At 40.8% G+C, this 25,139-nt stretch overlaps 1 protein-coding gene across 1 annotated transcript in view; it reads right to left on the bottom strand.

Annotated features, from left to right (window-relative positions):
* Positions 1-1,640: 1,640 nt before the first annotated feature.
* The window catches only part of LOC125228665 (bestrophin-1), a 59,784-nt gene continuing 36,285 nt past the window's right edge, over positions 1,641-25,139 (bottom strand). The window contains exons 10-13 of the mRNA XM_048133319.1: positions 18,340-18,428; positions 15,561-15,722; positions 12,335-12,471; positions 1,641-1,929 (exon numbers count right to left, since the gene is read on the bottom strand). Coding sequence (XP_047989276.1) covers positions 1,819-1,929; positions 12,335-12,471; positions 15,561-15,722; positions 18,340-18,428 — 499 coding nt within the window. The 3' untranslated portion in view covers positions 1,641-1,818. The remainder of the gene's footprint in view (positions 1,930-12,334; positions 12,472-15,560; positions 15,723-18,339; positions 18,429-25,139) is intronic.

The following is a 25,139-nucleotide window of genomic DNA, read 5'->3' as shown; positions in this document are numbered from 1 at the left end:
TAAACGAGTGGCGATAAATTAAACACGTCCGAAGGGGTGTTTTAAATCGACACGAGTTACGAATTTCCTTTTCGCACGTGTATCGTACGACGTTTTTCAGTACAGATAGCACTCCGAAATTTCGACCTGGCATATAATGAAGCTCGCGACCTATCAGTGTGCACGGAACAAAACATCCAGAGAGCCAGATTTCGATCGGACGTCCGTGCGCTCAAGGCCACGTCCGCGTCCGTCGACCGATAGTTTGCACGGTTATGTGTATTTCCATTGTCCAGATCCCCGTCCGCGGTCGATTCACGACGGACGTCCGCGTAGTGTGTTCCTTGCTTTAACCACTTCTCGCACTAGTGCGTAAAAAAACACCATCTGTACTGAAAAAGTTAGTTATATTTATACTCTATTTTGACAGGCTGTAAGTTTTAGATTGGGTTACATCCTCTTTGGATACATTCAACAAACTTGTTATTGTTCCACACCATTTTGCATGAAAAATCCGATCACTAGTAGGTAAATAAATGAAATCCAAGAAAATTCTGACATTTTCTTTATTTCAAGATTGCTTTATAAAAAAATCGGCCAATTAGTAAAAATATGATTTGTCTTAAGTACAAGTAAAAATATCAAAAGTGGCAACAAATGTAATTTAAGAAACTGTAGGTAATAAACGGATGAATTATTTTGAAATACCCGTGTCCTGCGGAACATCCTACTTCACATATAAAAACGTGGTTTGAAGGTACTATAATTAGTTAATTCATTTTTGTACTTCTCTAAAACATTTTTTATACAAACTGTCCTACAGTCTGGCAAAAAAAGTGGCAAAACCACCGTCTCGTTTTCTCATATATATCAATTGATAAGAAAGAGATGACACGACGACGTTGCCACTTTTTAAGTTTACTCGTTTTCACTAAGCTGTATTATTCTGAACTGGGAAAATGCATAATAAAACTGAAATTTCATCATATCAAATATCCAATTCGATCGTATTCTATCAATTCCATGGGATAAAATTCATTGTCTTACAGTTAAGAATTAGGAGTTAGTGTGCTAGTTTGCATCCAATAACATTTATATACTAAGTATTCGTTATCATAAGCATATAAAAAACGGAATAAATTATCTTGTGTGGACGAGAACTAGCGTATGTGGACGCAAACAAACACAATGACCCTACATACGTAGAACAAGATCGAATAAAAAATGATTATTTTGTTTCTGCGGTAAATGATTGGACTGGATAATCAGGATAATTTAATTACTTATCGAAATTCGGCACCATAATCATATTCACTACAGTTACGCAACAGCACCATATTCACTATAGGCACCACATAAGCACAAACATTGTGTAAAGCATGCACCCGTCTTTATCGATCGGAATGGAACAAAAATATAGAAAGTCAGCTCGTGTGTGATCCGCCTATGTCTTTTCTAGTACCAAAATATGTATCTAAAGAGTACTTCGTACAGTACTCCCGCTCCCCCTGAAAATACTCACAGACCGCCTGTCAACAGCGCTGCGCAGCGCGCTTCTTTCATATATTTGATCGGTGAACAGTCGACCTGTCCAAGCAATACGCGTTCAACAAGCATTAGCGCGCTTCTTTCATATATTTGATAATGTGGCAAACGTATGGCGTCCAAATAGTCAACAAGCATTACTAATTAACGTATAAGTTTCTCTTAAAACAATATTTACATCACTGATTGACATGATTTCAAATAATACAAATCGTCCATAACAAAAAGTATCACAATAATAATACTGAAGTTGTGCGATGATCATTCCCACTGGAAAATAGAACTTTTGCTGTGTCAGGTTGTTTCTTCTTTGGAGTCTGTTTCTTGTCTCTGTAAAGCCGCTTGTGCATCCATCAGTTCGACGAGTAAAATTTCGTTGTCTAGTATTTCTATACTACCAACTGGCTGAAAAGAAACAATAGATATTGTAGTTATTTGCATTTATTTGAATTGCAAATCGAATAGAGTTTAGATACCTAAATACCCAGTCTGGCAAAAAAGAGTAGAAATTAAGTGGCATTGTAAGTAGGTATGTATGTATTCTTTATTTGCTAGAATCATGGTACAGCTATTACAGATGTCGTGTATATAGGGCTGCCATCCGTCCGGGTTTCCCCGGATTTGTCCTAGTTTGGAGGCCGTCCGGGCGGGGTTTCAAGACTTTCAAGAAGTGTCCGGGGAAAACCCGGACGCTTTTCATGTAAGGAAGCACCTCATTGAATTAAAGCATTTATCAGCGAATTTAAGTTGACTGACTAATTAATATCTGTTTACATAATAAAAAACCGGCCAAGTGCGACTCAAGACTCGCCCACCGAGAGTGACGTATTCGTACAAACTTTCAATAGTTAAAAAAATCCCATCTCATATAACACTAATTACTTGCTTGACTAGAAGTATAGGTACTAATGAGCATTATTGTGTATACGAGTAGTATAGCTCCATCTCTCGGTGAATTCTATAACTAAATTGGGCGACCTGTAGGTATAGTACGATGATTTTTCAGGGATAATCCATACTAATATTTTGAATGGGAAAGTATGTGTGTCTGCTTGTTTGTCCGTCTTTCACGGCATGACGTGAAATGACGTGATTTATTAAGTGGAGATAGTTGAAAGGATGGAGAGTCACATACGCTACTTTTTGTCTCTTACTAACCCCCCCACTTCCCTAAAAAGGGGGTTGACAGTTTGTATGGAGCATACCGCAATTTTCGAATTTAACGCGAGGTAAGTCGCGAGCAAAAGCTAGTTCTTTATTATGTTAACCGATTTCGACAGTTTTCACTTTATTTGAAATATACTGTTTTAGGTAGAATCTCATACAATTTTGAAATACGATATGGATGTATACCTCTTATATGCAAGGAAGGTAAGATTGAAAGTTGAAATTAAAAAAAAAAACAATTTAATAAAAGTTTCCAAGATACAGACTCGATTTTATTGTTCCTGTAATATTTAGCCAATGTTTCGTAAAAAACTCACAATTTTTCGTTGGTAAAATTCGGAGATAAGAGGGGCGGGGGGAAAACAGTATTTTTTTTACCAAAATTATTTTTTTTTAATATAAGAAACTAGCTTTTGCCCGCGTCTTCGCTCTCGCTAAATTAGAAAATCGCGGAATTCTCCATACAACCTGTCAAATCGATAGCATAAGTAGTTCTTGAGATATTTAGTAATGTGACAGACAGACAGAGTCGCATCATAAGGGTTCCTTTTGCACCTTAGTGGTACGGAACCCGGAATTTTAATTTTTTGTAAGAAAAATTGTTTTGTTTGTTTTTAAAAATATTTTCGGACTCGTCCGGGGGAAAAATGCGATTTACGCCAAATGTCCGGGTTTTTTGAATCTTTGTCCGGGTTTGGCGAAATTCGAGATGGCAGCCCTACGTGTATATAAAATTATTAGGTCCAGCACAATTCTGTCGACTTGTGGCGTGCAAATTTTAAAATAATTACTTACATTCTAACATGCATCTATTCTATAAATATAAATATTGCATTATTGCAGTGTCGTCCCGTTTTGTCTACATAAAGCTAGGAACATACTACGCAGACGTCCGTCGTCGATCGACCGCGGACGGGGATCTGGACAATGAATATACACTTAACCGTGCAAACTATCGGCCGACGGACGTGGACGTGGCCTTGAGCGCATGGACGTCCGATCGAAATCTGGCTCGCTGGATGTTTTGGTGACCGTGCACACTGATCGGTCGCGGTCGCGGTCGATTTACGACGGACGTCCGCCATTGATGTTTCATTAGTACTAGATACACAGTCAGGCGAAAAAAATGGCTACAGTCAAACTCTAGATCTTACGAAAAAGTACAGAGTTGGTGACTTAGTCATTCGCCGACCGGCGTCGAATGACAATGTCGTCGTGCTCGGTTAAGAATTGTAAAAATAGCACAAAAAAACACAAGAAAGACAGTGGGATGAGTTTTTTTACGTAAGTAATTAAAATGTATTGACAAATTATGTATAAACTCGATGCAATTTCGTGTTTTAGAATAAATTTAATTAATTGCAAAAATAAAAGAAATTTCATGGAACAAAAAGGTACGGAGTCGCTATTATTTTATTTACATCTACTTACATGCGTTTTCTTATACATGTGCCTATTGACGAAAAAGTAGGTAGGCAGTGTACAGTAGCCATGAGATATATGGCAACGAACGAGATGTTCAAAAATATCTGAACATACACTCACACTTTTCTGATATCTTTGAGTAACTCGTACGTTGCGATATATCTGACTGTATATTTTTAAAATACGTGTAGCAAACTTGAAGTGGCAGATTTCATCACTTTTTCTCGTATGTACTTTAATAGCGTTATATTTTAATTCATGATTCCCTCGGGATCCCAAGGTGGTGACAACACCGTCCGTCTACATTACTAATTAAAACTTTTTAACCAAATATACTCAAAATAAACTAAGATATGCCATCAGCATCCTCGGTTAAGTGGCTCTAATATAGGCCTATATTAGAATTAAGTTTTTAGTTTCATTTATACTGTAATTACTCTGTATCTATTTTGTCAGGAAGTATAAGTTTCAAGACTCATGTCTACTTGCTATCCCGAATCCCTTCATTATCGTAATTGGAAGAAAGTATACCTACCAGTGCACAAATTACTTATTCACATCACCTTCCGTCCTTAAATGGACTTTTTCTTCCCCGTTAGGAGAGATCAAAGTGATACTTTTCTTCCCTGCTAGGAGGGATCAAAGTGGCACTTTTCTGTTCAAGGACATTTATTTGCCGGTATAAAATATTTTTTTTTGATAAACTTGTTGATCTGTTGAGTTATTATCTCATCATCCCCCTAGCGTTTTCCCGGCCTATGCCTCGGCTCAGGGGAAGCCTAGGGGTCCGCTTTGCTGAGTTATTATCTAATAGTATTAAATAAATCTGTTTCATCTCTATGTTCCTTCATTTTTCTCTTAGGTGGTGTGAAAAGCAGTATGTGTCACACGGTAGCAAAATTATTTTCACCTTGGGCGTTAACACTTGAATCCCTCATTACGCTCAGGATTCCATTTATATAATCCTCCGCTACCTTTAGGATTCAATGTACGCCCTCGCCGTAAATTTATCATTTTGCTCCCCTGAGACACAATCTATTATTTGGGTTGTATTTATCGAAATAAATATTGTTGCCGGTTTTACAGGTGGTTAAAGGTTTTCACGATTGTTGTATGGGAGCCCCCTTAAAAACATATTTTATTTTGTTTTTAGTATTTGTTGTTATATCGGCAACAGAAATACATAATCTGTGAAAATATCAACTCTCTAGCTATCACGATTCTTGAGATAAAGCCTGGTGACAGACAGACAGGCAGACGGACGGCTAGACGGAAAGTCTTAGTAATAGGGTACCGTTTTTACCCATTGGGTACGAAACCATAAAAAAAGATTATATTTACAATGAAAACCTAGGTATACTGCCAATTTGGCAAACAAGTGAATTTGTTTATTATAATAGACGTCTGAAGTCAAACCTTGTATATAAAATGTAAAAAGTGTAAATAAACTTATTTTGTTATAAGAGGTTTTTTATTACTCAACGTGCCTAATATTATTTATGCGACTCCATGCATCCGATATTCTGATGACTTGTAGTTTTGACATTGATTGTTTTTCTAATGACGTTTCAGTAGTTGCCAGTATCGCGGTGATCGGACGAAAACGGTTTATATGTTACTTATTTGAAAACTCGTATCGAACGGTTCACGAATTTGATTCTTACGGCTTACATAACAAATTCGGTTTTCAAAAAACAGATATATTTTGATTTTAGGTTTAAGTTAGCGTTATTTGCACCTATCTGAATAAAGTTGGAATGTCATTTGAGGCCATATTTTTCGACTTTTTTGTTCGGGAATGTGCGTCTATAGATATTTAGTCTAAGACGTCCGCGTAGTATGTTCCTAGCTTAAGGCACACTTGCACCAACCACTTAACTCAGGGTTATTGGGCTGTCAACTGTCAAATTAACTTAACTCTCTATTTTCGTTGGTGCAAGTGGCACTTTTTAACCCTCGACGCAAAAACGACGGGGTGTTATAAGTTTGGCGAGTCTGCCTGTGGCATTGTAGCTCCCGAACGGATGAACCGATTTAGATTTCGTTTTTTTTTGTTTGAAATATGCTTGTGCCGTTTCGTTCGTTGATCGGAGCGCTCCGATCTCGTTCGATCGCTCCCACGAACTAGTTCGCTCTTTTAGGTCTTTTGCTCATTTAGTTCAGACAGACCAGCGACCACTACGGTCGGAAAGATCAGAACGAATGGAACCAAATAGTGTCAAATGATACGAATAGTCCACAGATAATAAAAATTCCGAGCCAAAAGGTTGTAAGTAACATAAGCTTAATATGAAAACTTGACGTTTTTGTGTTGCTCTGCTAAATAACTCGCTCTCGGTCGGCGCAGTCACACACTCGTTCCCGATCCAAACCGCTCGCGCTCGCCGATCCTATACTGAACTAAATGAGCAAAGACCGATTCACAGAGCACGGAAAGATTCAGTTCATTTCGGTCATTGATGGGATTTTATTCCTAACAGTTCATAGTTCGTGAACGACACAAGCCTAGTTTGAAAGCTGAGTTAGTCGGGAGTGTTCTTAGCCATGTTTCATGAAAATTGGTCCGCTATATCGAGTTTATTTCAAAATTTTAATTTTGTGGTTAGGTTATTCATTTCTACACTTTTTGTCAGGCCGCACAGTCAGTCTCTCAAGTCGCGCTCAAAGAGATTATGACGCTGACTAGGCGCCCGAGGTCTATTATTTCTTGATGTCTCTATGTGGTTATTTTCTGATAAAACATGTGGTTCTTTTCAAATATTGTTAACTAGCTTTTACCCGCGGCTTCGCCCGCGTAATAAAAGTATTCTTATTGAAACGTTTACAAAAAATAAGATTTTCATTTGGATCCGTAGGTTTCTTTGTAGGTACAGATGTCCGCGATTATTTCGATTAAGGTAAAGCGGGGCAATTCTCGACTGGAGGGCCATTGTAACTGATCTATTTGCTGTACGGTCCGGTTTTGGCTGACTGTACCTTACACATATTACTATTGCTTTAAAATAAATTCTTGCAATGATTGTAGAATTGTTACAAAGCGACCACAGCGTAGGTAGTAGGTACGAATATGTATGTATTTTACCTATTTAAATATTTATACTGGGGAAACTTCATACAACCCACATAGCCAGTATCTCGACGCTATGGTCGGTAGGGTAGAAAGTACTTCCTTGCATTATCGCTTACAATTTTTTCCATTTTGCTTATACTTATTGCAAACGTAAACATATAAAAGGCAAGCAAACAACGATCTTCTTACAGCACATTGAATGTAATAGTTATTACGGATGCAGGATACTCGCCGATGCCTACTTACTAATACCTTCCCACTGAGCCACCTGCATTTTATCCCCGTCCCCGTCCCCTATTTCTATCCCTATCCCTATCCCTAACCCTATCCCGTTCCGTCCCTGTCCCTGTCCCTGTCCCTGTCCCTGTCCCTGTCCTTGCCCCTGTCAAATTATCATGCTAGGAGGTGAACTATAAAAAATCCTTTCTTAGTGCTCCTCTAAGGAACTTCCGTGTTAATTTGAAATCTCTTGAACCAGAAGTAAAGATAAAAACTAAAGCTATACTTATGGCTATTTTGGATATTTTAACCTCATTGCACAACAACAGGGGAGAAAATTTCTTTTCCACCTCATAAAATTTTAAAATCGTTGTATTTATCGTGATCAGCGACCCGATAAACCATAAAAACGATACCCATATTGTGCTTTTGACTTTACCCCCTTTGCACCCCTTTAGGGGTCAAATTTCTTTAGAAATCCTCCTGTGAAGTTTCGAATAAAATAGTCAAACTAATCTTGTTTCCCCATACAAACTTTGAACCCCCATTTCACCCTTTTAAGAGGAGAATTTTGAAAAATCCTTTCTTACGGCTCAGCCACGACATTGGTCTAAGTGCGACAGCGGTGAGCGGCAGCCATACGTGCGAAGGAAAAGTCCCATCGCTGTGTCTCGCTCCAATGTATGGCCGCCGCTCACCGCTGTCGCGCTTAGACCAATGTCGTGGCTGAGCCGTTAGTGCTCCTCTACGCCATATAAGGAACCTTTGTGCCAAATTTGAAATCTCTAGGACCAACAGTTTCGGCTGTGTGTTGATATGTCAATCAGTCAGTCAATATCTTCTTTTATATATTTAAACCCCATTGCACCACAACAGGGGAGAAGGTATTTCACTTCCGCCTCGTTAGATTTTAAAAACGTTGTGTTTATCGTGATCAGCGACCCGATAAACCATAAAAACGATACCCATATTGATTTTTTGACTTTATCACCCCCTTTTCACCCTTTTAGGGGTTAAATTTTCAAAAAACCTGAAACACGTAGTCAGCCATATGTCTTAAGGAATCTTCCTGTGAAGTTTCGAATAAAATAGTCAAACTAATCTTGTTTCCCCATACAAACTTTGAACCCCCATTTGACCCCCTTAGGAAGTGAATTTTGGAAAATTCTTTCTTAGTGCTCCTCTACACTATATAAGGAACCTACTTGACAAATTTGACAGACCAAATGGCCCCCAGTTCCCGGCCGCCGCACCAGGCTTGACTACGGTAGCGGTCATAGCGTCGGTGCGGCACGGGGTGCTAAGAATCCCCGGGCTACGGACGGCTACCAAAATCACAAAACATTGACTTTGGCTACGTATAACGGACGAACTCTGAGGCTCAACGAACATCTAGCCGAATTGGAGGTGGAGTTAAACAAGATACGATGGCACGTTCTGGGGCTATCTGAAGTCCGAAGAGAGGGGGAGGACACACTAACCTTAGAATCAGGCCATCTACTCTACTTTCGAGAAGGCGACAACCTCTCCCAAGGGGGTGTCGGATTCCTCGTGAACAAGGCCCTCACTGACAACATTGTAGAAATCTCCAGTGTGTCGGCAAGGGTAGCGTACCTCGTACTTAAATTGACTGATAGATATTATCTTAAGGTCGTACAGGTATATGCGCCGACCGCCGCATACTCGGATGGTGAGGTGGAAGCCATGTACGAGGACATAGGGAAAGCCCTACATAACACCTCGAAGGCTCACATCAATGTTGTCATGGGGGACTTCAACGCCAAAGTGGGAGTACGCACGGACACCGAATCGGTTATAGGAGCGCATGGTGTTGGTAATAGGAATCACAGGGGGCAGATGCTGGTTAACTTCTTAGAGCGGGAGGGGCTATTCTTGATGAATTCGTTTTTCAAGAAGAAGCCCCAGAGAAAGTGGACCTGGCGGAGCCCCGACAATGTGACAAAAAACGAGATCGACTTTATCATGGCGGATAAGAGGCGTATATTTAGAGATGTCTCAGTGATAAATAGGTTCAACACCGGGAGTGATCACCGACTCGTACGAGGCACTCTGAATATAAACTTCAAGCGGGAACGCACCCGTCTGATAAGTCCACGCTCCGGCCTACTATGGTCCAAGCCATTGCGGGCTTCCAGAGATTTCAATTGGAACTTAAAAACCGTTTCGATGTGCTGGAAACCCAGTGCGATGTTGACGAGGACTTGAGTGGCGTAGTGGAAGCTATGAGGGATGTGGGTAACAGGTTCTGCCGGAATAGGCATGGGGGCAGGAAGTCCAAACTTTCGGACGGGACTCTGGAACTCATGAGAGTGAGACGTGAAAATACACAGGCCACGGTGGCAGATCAACGAGCCCTCACGAGACATATTCGAAAAGCGGTACGGCGGGATCTTCGAGCTTCAAATACACACCTCATTACGGAGGCAATAGAGCAAAACCGAGGTCCCAAAGTATTCATGAAGCGTCTCGGGAGGAGCCATATGTCTAAACTGACTACCGCCGATGGCCGTCTCGTCTCTTCTAAGCCAGAGATACTCTCGGAGGTGGAAGACTTCTATGGCCAGTTATATGCCTCGCAATCTCCGCAACCTGAACCTGTCTCCAGCGATCCCCGAGCTACTTTAGTCCGACACTATACCGACGAACTTCCTGACGTCAGCATTGACGAACTTGAGCTGGCCCTCAAACAACTTAAAAATGGAAAAGCCCCGGGAGAGGACGGGGTTACGACTGAGCTCCTAAGGATAGGGGAACTCCTGTCCTTAGGCAGCTGCAGCGCATATTTAACTCCGTTCTCCACGAAGGAGAACTCCAAGTGCGTGGAGCAGAAGCATGGTAGTTTTATTTTTCAAGAAGGGGGATAAGACTCTTCTCAAGAACTACCGCCCTATATCGCTCCTGAGCCACGTGTACAAGCTGTTCTCGAGGGTCATCACAAATAGGCTGACGCGGCGTTTAGACGACTTCCAACCACCGGAGCAGGCCGGGTTTCGTAGAGGATTTGGCACCATAGACCACATTCACACAGTGAGGCAGATTATACAAAAGACCCAGGAGTATAACCAGCCTCTGTGTCTAGCTTTCGTGGACTATGAGAAGGCCTTTGACTCTGTCGAGACCTGGTCTGTTCTGGACTCTCTGAAGCGATGCCAAGTTGACTATCGATACATCGAGGTGCTAAAAAGCCTGTATGACGCCGCAACTATGTCCGTCCAAGTACAGAACAGTCAAACAAGATCGATTCCATTACATCGAGGAGTAAGGCAAGGGGATGTTATATCCCCGAAACTGTTTACGAATGTATTGGAAGACATCTTTAAGACTTTAAACTGGAACAGACGGGGCATAAATATAAATGGTGAATACATCTCGCACTTGAGGTTTGCAGATGATATCGTGATCATGGCAGAATCGCTGCAGGAAGTCCAAGAAATGCTGCACAGCCTAAATGTAGCCTCCCAACGAATTGGTCTCCGGATGAACCTGGACAAGACGAAGGTCATGTTTAATGATCTCGTCATTCCGGAGCCAGTAATCATCGACGGCACGCCTCTCGAAGTTGTCAAGGAATATGTATACCTTGGGCAGTTAATGCAGTTGGGTAGATACAACTTCGAAAAGGAAGCCGATAGGAGGGTCCAGTTGGGTTGGGCAGCGTTTCGGAAGTTACACCACATATTTTCGTCGGATATACCACAGAGCCTAAAGACGAAAGTTTTCGACCAGTGCGTCCTTCCTGTTACGACGTACGGATGCGAGACGTGGACTCTGACTGTGGGGCTAATCCACAAGCTTAAAGTCGCTCAACGTGCTATGGAAAGAGCTATGCTTGGAGTGTCTCTGAGGGACAAAATTCGGAACGAAGTGATCCGCCAGAGAACCAAGGTCACCGACATAGCTCTGAAAGTTAGTAGGTTGAAGTGGCAATGGGCTGGCCACATATGTCGCAGAACCGATAACCGCTGGAGCAAGCGTGTTCTGGAGTGGAGACCGCGTCTTGGTAAACGTAGTGTGGGACACCCTCTGGCTAGATGGCGGGATGATTTGCATAGGGGGGCTGGCGGAAGCTGGATGCATAAAGCAGCAGACCGGGCTCTGTGGCGTACCTTGGGGGAGGCCTATGTCCAGCAGTGGACTGCAGCGGGCTGATGATGATGATGACAAATTTGACGTCTCTAGGACCAGCGGTTTCGGCTGTGCGTTGATATGTCGGTCAGTCAGTCAATATCCTCTTTTATATATTTTTTTGATATTTAAACCCCATTGCACCACTACAGGGGAGAAGGTATTTCACTTCCGCCTCGTGATCAGCGACCCGATAAACCATAAAAACGATACCCATATTGATTTTTTGACTTTATCACCCCCTTTTCACCCTTTTAGGGGTTAAATTTTCAAAAAACCTGAAACACGTATTCAGTCATATGTCTTAAGGAATCTTCCTGTGAAGTTTCGAATAAATTAGTCAAACTAATCTTGTTTCCCCATACAAACTTTGAACCCCCATTTGACCTCCTTAGGAGGTGAATTTTGGAAAATCCTTTCTTAGTGCTCCTCTACACTATATAGGGAACCTACGTGCCAAATTTGAAATCTCTAGGACCAGCAGTTTCGGCTGTGCGTTGATATGTCAGTCAGTCAGTCAGCTTCTTCTTTTATATATTTAGATTTGACCTATTTGCGTCAAGTTTTTTTATAAATATCTATTTCAAATCCTGGGGTTGGCTTCTCATGAGCCGTGGCAAAATGGCGGAATACAGTAAGGCCTGATTTAGACATTGCGGGCTATTGAGGGTATATAACATTTTGCACAGCCACCAAATACCGCGATGTAAAAAAACTCGTATGCGAGTTCTCGTACCGTCTAAATGGGCCCTTAGAAAGAAGGATCAGCAGCTGAGCACTCACCTGCTGCGCGCTGACGGAGCGCGCGAGCATCTTCTGCAGGTACTTGGCGCGCCGCGCCGCCGAGCGCGCCGAGCGCAGCCGGTCGAACGCGTCGCCGTCCGCGTCCGCGTCCGCGCAGTCGCCGTCCGTCTCGTCCACTGTGACAAAGTAAACAAATGTCCATTGGTACATTTTGACAAAGTTCCGTACATAATCTAAACTATGAAATGGAATTGAAGATTAAAGACGGTCGAGCAAATCTTGTCACTGAAAAAGGCAGCAAATTTGAAAAACGCAGGGCTCACCGGTCGATTGAGTTCATAAAGCCTTCACGTTGGCGGAATCATCGACAACACCATGGAGCCATAAAATGTAGGAACGAAGGTTTATGTCCCATAGAAAATTTTAATCGTGCCTTTTGTTAGTGCCGAGATTTGATGACTACAGAGCTCGAGTACTAGTTGTTGAGTAGTTAGTGTGAGTAGTAGTTGAGTTACTAGACTTACTAGTAAATAGGGCTTCCAATACCGGGATCCCGGTATCTCGGGATCCCGGGATCCCGCCTTTTTTTGGGCACATTTCAATACCGGTATTTAATTTGGTAATACCGGGATCCCGGTATTTTTAGAAACTAACAAATTTTGCCAAATTAACGTAAATTACTAATCAAAAACGTTAAATTTCTGCATCATGAAGGTCGCTACACGCGTAAATCTTGCTCCTTGCTCTCGTTTCTCAATTTGACACATTCTCTGTTGGGTGTTTTTACAATATTTGTATGAAAATAATAGTTTTTTCGATGATTACCTAGATAAAGATACGTGTAAAAAGCATTCATTGAGGAGGGCCTGTCGCGAACCTTTTTTGACACATTGGTCGCACTTGTGAATTCGCACGTAAGTGTGACAGAGAAGCAACACGTCAAACGTAGTTACAACAGGCCACAGACCCTCTGTAAACAAAAATAGATACAGCTTTTCAAAAAATTGGTTAATGCATACGAATTAACGTATAACGTAGCTACTCTATGGTTGACTGTGCATATGCGTTAATGTGTTGAACTCTAGCGAGAAACTTTGCCATAACATTCCCCATAGTAAAGAAATTGGGAAATCTGAACTATCAAAATCAAGAAAATTACTTTACTAATCCGTAGATTAAGTGTTCAAATTCCGCGAAGTAATCTTGCTTTTGATTATCATTATTATTTCTTAATGTTATTTATAATAAAATTATGTATGTGGGAAATTAAGCTTTTTTGGCTAATTGTTCAATGTTTTGGCGGATTTACCTATTTTATTAGTGCTTTAGCGCCTCCAGCGCCACGAAAAACAAAAATACCACTAAAGTGTACCACAGATATTAATTACAAATATTGCAATCTGTTTCCAAAAAAAATCATCTCATGTTTTAGTTTCAAAATTCAATGACGTGAATTGTTATTTCATAAAGTGATATTATAGTTAAATCTACAGTACAATTACACCATTAACACTGACTATAAAATGTAAAAGATTACCTACTGAACTACAAGGTTCTATTCTGCACGAGCCTAAAGATACCGTTTTGGCAGAAAACATGGTTTGCTATGGCCGCGTCTTCTTGCGAAATGTCCGATCTGGAGGCGATATCTAACTTGCAGAATCGGTTCACTATTGTTTTGCAGAAACTTTTTTTGCATATATTTGATTCGTATAAAAGTTCTTGGCAGAAGTCACGATTGGCAGAAACATCTTACGCAGAATATGCTTTGGCATAAATAATTTCGCAGTGCATAATAGTCTTCTAGTCGAACAATACTTTCGCAGATAATATTTGATAATATTTAGGCTGCATAATGTTGCAGTTTGCTTTTTGATAGCGAGTTGGATGTGTTGGGGATGCAAAATACCTAACACTCATCCTCACTTCGCTCATCGTCGCACCTAACGGTGACTCTGGGGCAGTATTTCCTTTTTAATAGCGTGTAATAATTCTGTTCGTGTCATAGTATGCTATACCATTATTATGGTAATGGTATATAAAACTATGCTGACTCAAAATCGAATAATGTTCTGTAAAATAATATTCTGCCAAATGTGTCTTATGCGAGGATAGTAGTAATAATGCCAACCAAGTTTTCTGCAAAATAGTGCTTCTGCGAAACATGTTATGCAAACTGTGTTTCGGACTAAAATTATTCTGCCAGATGAGGGTAACCCTACAGAATCACCTGAGTAGAGATTTGGCGCTCTTTCCCGCTTGCTTTTATACTGCGTCCTCGGTCCCACTCATAACAAAAATAAAGAGCACGGGGCGTAGCTCTTTGAACTATGTATACCTATAAACAATAGAAGTTGAACCGACTTGGCCACATAAGTTTGCGAACCGTTTTGGGTTGAAATCGAAACATATGAAGTTCGGAATGTATTCGATTTGACCCATCACTACGTCGGATTGTCAAGATTTCGCTGTAGTATAACACTCTTTAAAAGTAACAAACGAGATTTTGAATAAACTTTGTTGTTTTAAGCAAATTACTTGGTTTTTATATTTACACGATTTCAATACCGGGATCCCGGGATCCCGGTATTGAAATCGCCAATACCGGAATGAATACCGGTATTGGATAAGGTCCGGTATTTGGAAGCCCTAGAGTACAATCTAGCTGACAGCTGTGCCGTAGTGTTGGCTGTGCTATAGCACAGTATAATAAAGAGTATTATCATACAGTATGGCCACTCCCGCTCCCCGCTGAAAGTGCCGCCCACCCCCTCTCGGTTACCTCACAGTTACCGCCTGTCAAAAACGCGAACAGTCGACCTGTAATGATATGTCACTCATACAAGCACAGTACGCGTTCACCTACACGAGCTTAAACTGTGTGCTAGGAACGCGCCTCTTTCATATATTTAATTGTCCGAAGTGTGGCTGTAGTTAGCTACTGAGGATGTTACGCAAGGTCTGAATGATCTAGGTCCTATGTCTCTGCGCTATCGAGGCGCGCGCACGGTTCAAACTTGCCGACGAAGGATACTATACAGACAGTGCGGTAATCAAAGGATTGGTTGTACTGTAGAATGGGGGACAGTGCGGTGAGGGCCCCAATGATTGGTTGCTGACTGTAGAATGGGGGATTACACAATGTCTGGCTGCCGGCGGCGCTGAGTGAGGGCCCCACGTCGCTGTCAAGGCGCGGCTGTTGCTCGGGTTCGCTGACGAAGGAAGGTTGTGTGTACAGCGTGCCTTAATGTAAGGGGGCACTTACACAATGTCTGGCTGCCGGCGGCGCTGAGTGAGGGCCCCACGTCGCTGTCGAGGCGCGGCCGTTGCTCGGGCTCGCTGACGAACGACGGTTGTGTGGACAGCGTGGCCGCCGGGCTCGCTGACTCGGCCCACTGCGTCGGCGCTGACGATGAGAGCTGGCTGTCTGTAATTGTAACACAGTAGACATTTTATACAACCGTAGAATTATATTTTGGCGTAGTTTTTCCAGTGTACTATTCTCATTCCTTCTCGCCCCACGTGAATGGGGATTCACTCCCATTTGCCCCGACTACTAAAGATGAAATGCGTGCATTCTGATTCGTCATCTGAGCCACAAATTAAGAATGGAACGACTACTATTAGCCCTAAGTCTTCATTAGACCCAAATGTGCATATACCGGTTTTAAAATTTTGACATTTTTGAATGATTTTTTTTTTTATTATAATGTCTCGATTTATCTGGGCGCTTCGATGTTTATCCCTTAAATTGGGCAATTTAATTTTAATACAATGGTCATATTACAAAAAAGGGTCGACATTCCAGTTATAATATTTAAAATCCTATAAACAATGAGATACGGAAACTATGCGCATAACAAAAGGTAATGATAGAGTAGGTAGAGCTCAAGGTTTCCTATGACTATACCACAGTATAAGGATATATCAGTAGTTAATCTCCGGCAGCGGCGGCGCGGTCGTTACTACTGCGCAAGGTCACGCAGGGTTGTACAACGTTACTATAATCGACTTCGTACAATGTAAGTTGTTGTAAATCTAATAGGTACTATTAACTGTAAGTAGGTTTTAGTATAACAATACCACGTCATGACACCACATTAGTCAGTATTGAAGATACAAAAAATCATTATAAATATATTACTCTCATACGCGCAATAGTAGATTGTGTAACAATAATTGCAAAAGCGTTAATTTAAGTGTTCATTTTATATGTTTTCTCTAGAATACACCCAATCCATCACAATAAAAAAAAGATTCGTTTGAACTAGAAACGTAGGTACCTACTGTCCTACTCGTATTAGTAACTGTGTATGGCGCTATGCTAGTACCAACGCTCTTTCTACCTTTTTATCTAATAAAGATTCAAGTACGTATTTGTTTCTTAAATACTGACGAAATCATATTTACATAAAATGTTTGAATAGATGTTTGCACAATATTTAAGTAGGTACCAAACTTTCGAGCTAGATAGATCGCAGCAACTACCTAAATGTCGTTACAGATAAATCCTTATTGATTTTAATGTGTCATTCTAGCTTTAAATCTCACTTTTACGCCATTTACGTAAGCAATAATGTACCTAACACTGCAAATATATAACAACCACTTACTTTTCTGGGTGTCTAGGAATTCTAAAGAATGACATTTCCGCATTTTGAGAACTTTCCATACACCCATAAACACTACAGTAACGAAAATATGTCTTCGGTGCTGACGTCATTTTCTCCCGAACTCAACACGTCAACACAGCGCGCAAACGCGGCCCCGACTGTCCAGCCCAATAATCACCAGTTTCGCATGTTTTCGCCGCATGCGAGGGGAGGGAGGGGGACACACCGCGCGGCGTGAAGTTTGTAAGAAGAGTTATTACTGGTTTTATACTGTGACTATACCTAGTCAATCTAATCTCGTTGTCTCATTGTTAGGCGCCATATACATACATACTATCTAGCGCATATATGACGTGTGAACATGTAAAACTTGGGTGTTACTTTAAAATTAGCACTTCGTTCCGGCAAGGGCTCGTTAACTTCCAAGGTGTATAGTACCTTGTGACACATCTTTGGCGCTCGAAATTATTTGCATTATCAGAGGATCATCCGAATTGGTTTAATCGGAAACGACAACACACTTTTGATGATAATATTTTAGGTACGTTGTGACACATCTTTGGGGCTTGGAATTATTTATTTTTCCCCTTACTAGCTCGGAAACACGTGTTTTGTCCTTTAATCCACTAGTGGATAAAGTAATTTGACCTCAAATTCAAATTTTCTGCTTTCAAATTTATAAAAGTAAGTGAATCTAGTGATGAAGGTGATTTACCACCTGTGGAACTACTACTACTACTTTTTTGCGTTGTACTTTCGTCGCTATAGTGAGGGGAAAAGTTTTGTGTTACACACGGGTGCAAATGTATTTTACTTCTCGTGTGTTGAAAAACTCGCCCAGTTCAGGATTCTATTCTCGAACCACTCGCTTCGCTCGTGGTTCAACTATATAATTCTTTCACTTGTTCGTTTTTCAATTCCACACGCGGTGTTAAAAAGTTAAAATACAACTTTGCACCCCTGTATAACAAATATCTATTGCAGCCTCATGATCACCAGATATGAAATGGTCGGTAATGGAAACGATAACCCAAGGATTTACACACTTATTAAGCAAAGGTAATACGTTAGATATTTCCTAACAGGGCAGACGGGGCAGAAAGAGTTTATCAGAATTAAAAGTTAATTAGGTAAGAGACTCAATTTAACTGACTTGTTAGCTGCATCGAACCCCTTCGCGGCCATTAACCCTTAAATCAGTTCGTGGTATAAAGACTGAAGGTACACAAAAGTCGCGAGGGGTCTGTGATGACATTCATAATGGGATAGTTTCCGTGATAAGTGTAATTATCTTACGGTTTTTAAGGTTGGTGTTCCTGGCAGGGACATTAACCATTAAATCAGTTCCTGGTATAATGCACCTACAGCCGTGAGGGGTCTGTGATGACATTCACAATGGGCTAGTTTCCGTGATAAGTGTAATTATCTTACGGTTTTTAAGGTTGGTGTTCCTGGCAGGGACGTTGACCGGCTCGCTGGGGGGCGGGGGCCCCTGTGCGAACAGACTCTGCGCGGTTGGTCTGAAATTAGTTATATTTACTTATTATTTTGTTATGTAAAGGCTAGGTTCACGTTCATATCATTTTCAGCTCAATACCTAGTGACATAAACATACATAGGTAATGTACCTATAGATAAATAAATTCTTAGAAAAAAAGGTTTCCCGTTACTTTCAAGAAAAATGTATACAGTTGTTAAATTTTAACACATATCAAGTTAAGAGTATAGAAGTGCTGCTACCAGGTTATTATTGTTCCAAGTCAAAAGGAAAATATCTAGACAAAGGGCTTGTTACTTTCCGCTGAGTCGACAAAGAATGCAGAGCACATACTTACCTAAGTACAAGGTAGTTTTAACTACTAATAAGCGGTAGTTAAAGAATCTCGCGTGCCTAGCCTCGTTTATTTACTGTTTTCAAGGTTGCAGAACAGTTGGTTCTGTGCACGCTCACTTCAGCACTCGGGCCGCAGATGTTTTTCATACACTTTTATTATACAGATGGTCGTAAAGTCAGTTGTCTTTGCGAATCGATAACGAGGACGCGATTCACGCCGATGACAATCGAATTTCAGGCGATATAAATTAATATTGAATTTACATAGGAGTTTCCATCTAAATAGATATTCGAAGGTCTAGGCTAAGTTTAGTATCTTACAAAATACCACAGCCTGTAATTAGAATATAATCAGCAGTATAGCCTGACAGCATGAAACAGAAAAAGTGTGGTTATTTTTATTAATTTCATCTCGACTAAGTAAGACAAGGAAGCGACTCGAAAAATGCGAAAACCTAACCTACTATAACATCACGAGTAAGATCCATATCATCAAAAACATAATATATTTGATTAAATAAAAAGTGTAACTTTATATTTATTTAAGATTCTTCGGAGTCGAGCAAAGAATGTTCAAAGGACACAAATTATTTAAAATTTGCAAGCTCAGAACCTACGGTCTTCACAAAAGAAATGACGTCCAAAACACAGATTAAAGACGTCGTCAGACAAACGGAAGCATGACGAATTGATGAGTCGGAACACTAATCAGTGTGTGGGTCCATTGTGCTGCACAAATGCTGTTAAAATAAATAAAGTGCTAGCCATGCATCACGACTACGTATACCTGCATTAAAATTACGTACTAGTCAGCGCTACGCCTATTATCCTTTTAATAGTGGATAGTTTCCTAGAATATGCCGTATAAAGTAGAACTTGATTAACGAGAACTTGGAACGCGTTGTGTTGACGTAGTTGATATACATCTACAGTTTTATCTAAATTTTTGCAATTGTCGGTACTAGGGCTTGCATTCCGGAATTCCGGAATCTCGAAATTCCGGAATTTCGGACAATTTTTCCGATATTACAGTTCCGGAATTGAAACACATAATCTCGAAAATTCCGGAATTGAAAAAATATATATTTTTGGACGAAAACGTGTAATATCAGCCTGGTTATTTTACAAAACTACCACCGCGTCTATAAAAGATATATAAAATCATTAAGTTAGACACTCCTCGGATTCAGTAGTGCCTATTTTATGACCAAAGGGTTGCATCCAGGCAGGCAATTATGGTCGCGCGATAAGTGATAAAATAGCAGGCCATAAGGCAATATTTGTTAGTGCGATAGGGACGGCCTGATATTTTATCGTCTATCGCGCGACCATGCTTCCCGTGCAGGGCTAGTTAGAGCGAGATAGTGTAGTTAAAACCCGCTAATATTATACCATTGTCACTTTCTGGTTTTGCTCTCAATTGTTTTAGCTAATAAGTGAAATATATAATAATTTTAAAGTAAATATTTGTTGTAGAAAGTTTTGTTTTGTGATAATTTAAAATTACTAAACTCAAAATTGCGGTGTAGGCGAGAGGCTGGCAACCTGTCACTGCAATGTAATAGTTTTGTTTTCTGTCAACCCCTTATTTGCCAAGAATGGCATTGAAACTTGAGTAGTTTCATATGCTCTGCCTACCCCTTCATGGGATACAGGCGTGATTGTATGTTATGTTATGTTATAAACTTAAAATTTTACTTCTTTTCTCATAGCACTGAATATTTTAGGCATAAAGTCTTAAGTTCAGAAGCAAATCGTAGTATTTGGTATTACATTCATTCACAAGCATAACGTCGTAGTTATACACTTTTCACAAAGACGTGTGCATATTTTACTAAACTCTATCTAAGTCTATTACCACTTACCACAAAATCAAAAGATTTGAGAAGCAAATGTATGGAAAATGATGTATATAAAAGAATGATTTATTTTTTTACAAAAAATTAAGGTGTAGGTACATGTAGATACCTAGGAATAAATCATAAAATCTGTCTTTTTGGGCTAGCTTGGATATCTTTTGTCCCTACTCGAGTCTGGTAAAGGTAATTCAATATTTCTTTTATTACAGTTATGTGAACAAGACGTTATGCAATTCTTGTAAATTATTACTTTTATATTATTTCGATGCTCAATGGATAAAAAAATAACTTTAACGTTGACCACTATCAGAAAACTGACACTAAAACCTCGTTTGTATCGTTAACTGTAGTTCGAAATACCTTGCAAGACCGATTTTGATGCAAAATGGGCTTTCCTGTAAAATAACTAAAATGAAAATTTCAGTGTTATATGCCTTTCAGGTACGGAGTTATTGTCTTAAACGTCGATTTATAACAAATTTCAGTTTAAAATTGTATTATTTCATCAAAAAGCCACCAGAAAACCAAACCAAAAAAAATAGTTCAATTCCGGAACTAGCTCCGGAATTCCGGAATTGAAGTCCAATCTCGAAAACCAGTTCCGGAATTGAAAACCGTCCGATATTGCAAGCCCTAGTCGGTACCGGTTATTTGAGATAGTAAAGTCCTCTTAAAGATAAAAATGCGAAGACCGTGATTTTTAACCGTCGCCTCATATCTCTCAAGAAGGACGGTTATCAAGTCGTCTGTATGTTTTTTAACACGCTTTTATTAGGTCGTCGTGTATGTAACTAACTATGTAATGGAATCTGCGGAGGCTAATTTAACCATCTTCCAAGGATCGTAGCGTAATGAAAATTGGCAGCTATATGTAGTTCCGATGACAATACAATAATATGGTGCTGTTGAGCTGATCTGATGATGGAGTCGGAAGATATGAATTGGAACTACATGATGGAACATCGTATCATAGCCGTTTTTGGGTTTCTTAGAAAAGTCTTGTAATGAACTTTGACTACAATTAGGTTTCAAGGTCTGATGATGGAGCCGGAAGATATGAGCTGGAACTACATGATGGAACATCGTGTCATAGCTGTTTTTGGGCTTCTTAGAAAAGTCTTGTAATGAACTTTGACTACGATTAGGTTTCAAGGTCTGATGATGGAGCCGGAAGATATGAACTGGAACTACATGATGGAACATCGTATCATAGCTATTTTTGGGCTTCTTAGGAAAGTCTTGTAATGAACTTTGACTACAATTAGGTTTCAAGGTCTGATGATGGAGCCGGAAGATATGAACTGGAACTACATGATGGAACATCGTATCATAGCTGTTTTTGGGCTTCTTAGAAAAGTCTTGTAATGAACTATGACTACGATTAGGTTTCAAGGCCTGATGATGGTGCCGGGGAAGATAAGAACAGAAAAAGGGGGGGGGGGCTCGAGGGGGAACGCATGAAAGAAAGATCAACGTAGTATTTAAAAAAAGTTGGGTTAGCGTTTTCTTGTGACCTTTCAGAGTAAACAAAGGGGGCTCAGGGGCGAAGCCCCCGCATAAAAGAAAGATCAACGTTGTATTTAAAATAAGTTGGGTTAGCGTTTTTTGTGACCTTTAAGAGCAAACAAAGGGGGGCTCGGGGGCGAAGCCCCCGCATGAAAGAAAGATCAACGTAGTATTTAGAATAAATTGGTTTAGCGTTTTCTTGTGACCTTTAAGAGCAAACAAAGGGGGGCTCGGGGGCGAAGCCCCGCATGAAAGAAAGATCAACGTAGTATTTAAGATAAGTTGGGTTAGCGTTTTCTTGTGACCTTTAAGAGCAAACAAAGGGGGCTCGGGGGCGAAGCCCCCGCATGAAAGAAAGATCAACGTAGTATTTAGAATAAATTGGTTTAGCGTTTTCTTGTGACCTTTAAGAGCAAACAAAGGGGGCTCGGGGGCGAAGCCCCCGCATGAAAGAAAGATCAACGTAGTATTTAAGATAAGTTGGGTTAGCGTTTTCTTGTGACCTTTAAGAGCAAACAAAGGGGGGCTCGGGGGGCGAAGCCCCCCGCATAAAATAAAGATTAACGTAGTATTTAAAATAAGTTGGGTAAGCGTTTTCTTGTGACCTTTAAGAGCAAACAAAGGGGGCTCGGGGGCGAAGCCCCCGCATGAAAGAAAGATCAACGTAGTATTTAGAATAAGTTGGGTTAGCGTTTTCTTGTGACATTTCAGAGCAAACAAAGGGGGGCTCGGGGGGCGAAGCCCCCCGCATAAAAGAAAGATCAACGTTGTATTTAAAATACGTTGGGTTAAGGTTTTCTTGTGACCTTTAAGAGCAAACAAAGAGGGGCGCATGAACGAAAGATCAACGTTGTATTTAAAATAAGTTGGGTTAGCGTTTTCTTGTGACCTTTTAGAGCAAACAAAGGGGGGCTCGGGGGGCGAAGCCCCCCGCATGAAAGAAAGATCAACGTAGTATTTAAGATAAGTTGGGTTAGCGTTTTCTTGTGACCTTTAAGAGCAAACAAAGGGGGCTCGGGGGCGAAGCCCCCGCATGAAAGAAAGATCAACGTAGTATTTAAGATAAGTTGGGTTAGCGTTTTCTTGTGACCTTTAAGAGCAAACAAAGGGGGCTCGGGGGGCGAAGCCCCCCGCATAAAATAAAGATTAACGTAGTATTTAAAATAAGTTGGGTAAGCGTTTTCTTGTGACCTTTAAGAGCAAACAAAGGGGGGCTCGGGGGGCGAAGCCCCCCGCATGAAAGAAAGATCAACGTAGTATTTAGAATAAGTTGGGTTAGCGTTTTCTTAGGACCTTTAAGAACAAACAAAGGGGGGCTCGGGGGGCGAAGCCCCCCGCATAAAATAAAGATTAACGTAGTATTTAGAATAAGTTGGGTTAGCGTTTTCTTGTGAGCTTTAAGAGCAAACAAAGGGGGGCTCGGGGGGCGAAACCCCCCGCATGAAAGAAAGATCAATGTAGTATTAGATCAGTTGGGTTAGCGTTTTCTTGTGACCTTTAAGAGCAAACAAAGGGGGGCTCGGGCGTAAAAGAAAGATTAACGTAGTATTTAAAATAAGTTGGGTTAGCGTTTTCTTGTGACCTTTAAGAGCAAACAAAGGGGGACGCATGAAAGAAAGATCAACGTAGTATTTAGAATAAATTGGTTTTGCGTTTTCTTGTGCCCTTTTAGAGCAAACAAAGGGGGGCTCGGGGGGCGAAGCCCCCCGCATGAAAGAAAGATCAACGTAGTATTTAAGATAAGTTGGGTTAGCGTTTTCTTGTGACATTTCAGAGCAAACAAAGGGGGGCTCGGGGGCGAAGCCCCCGCATAAAAGAAAGATCAACGTTGTATTTAAAATACGTTGGGTTAAGGTTTTCTTGTGACCTTTAAGAGCAAACAAAGAGGGGCGCATGAACGAAAGATCAACGTTGTATTTAAAATAAGTTGGGTTAGCGTTTTCTTGTGACCTTTTAGAGCAAACAAAGGGGGCTCGGGGGCGAAGCCCCGCATGAAAGAAAGATCAACGTAGTATTTAAGATAAGTTGGGTTAGCGTTTTCTTGTGACCTTTAAGAGCAAACAAAGGGGGGCTCGGGGGCGAAGCCCCGCATGAAAGAAAGATCAACGTAGTATTTAAGATAAGTTGGGTTAGCGTTTTCTTGTGACCTTTAAGAGCAAACAAAGGGGGCTCGGGGCGAAGCCCCCGCATAAAATAAAGATTAACGTAGTATTTAAAATAAGTTGGGTAAGCGTTTTCTTGTGACCTTTAAGAGCAAACAAGGGGGGCTCGGGGGCGAAGCCCCCCGCATAAAATAAAGATTAACGTAGTATTTAAAATAAGTTGGGTAAGCGTTTTCTTGTGACCTTTAAGAGCAAACAAAGGGGGGCTCGGGGGGCGAAGCCCCCCGCATGAAAGAAAGATCAACGTAGTATTTAGAATAAGTTGGGTTAGCGTTTTCTTGTGAGCTTTAAGAGCAAACAAAGGGGGCTCGGGGGGCGAAACCCCCCGCATGAAAGAAAGATCAATGTAGTATTAGATCAGTTGGGTTAGCGTTTTCTTGTGACCTTTAAGAGCAAACAAAGGGGGGCTCGGGCGTAAAAGAAAGATTAACGTAGTATTTAAAATAAGTTGGGTTAGCGTTTTCTTGTGACCTTTAAGAGCAAACAAAGGGGGGCGCATGAAAGAAAGATCAACGTAGTATTTAGAATAAATTGGTTTTGCGTTTTCTTGTGCCCTTTTAGAGCAAACAAAGGGGGGCTCGGGGGGCGAAGCCCCCCGCATGAAAGAAAGATCAACGTAGTATTTAAGATAAGTTGGGTTAGCGTTTTCTTGTGACCTTTAAGAGCAAACAAAGGGGGCTCGGGGGCGAAGCCCCCGCATGAAAGAAAGATCAACGTAGTATTTAGAATAAATTGGTTTAGCGTTTTCTTGTGACCTTTAAGAGCAAACAAAGGGGGCTCTGGGGGCGAAGCCCCCCGCACGAAAGAAAGATCAACGTAGTATTTAAGATAAGTTGGGTTAGCGTTTTCTTGTGACCTTTAAGAGCAAAC

The sequence above is a fragment of the Leguminivora glycinivorella genome, chromosome 8, assembly GCF_023078275.1.
Source record: "Leguminivora glycinivorella isolate SPB_JAAS2020 chromosome 8, LegGlyc_1.1, whole genome shotgun sequence".
Classification (NCBI taxonomy): Eukaryota; Metazoa; Arthropoda; class Insecta; order Lepidoptera; family Tortricidae; genus Leguminivora; species Leguminivora glycinivorella.
This window is presented reverse-complemented; position numbering and strand designations above follow the sequence as displayed.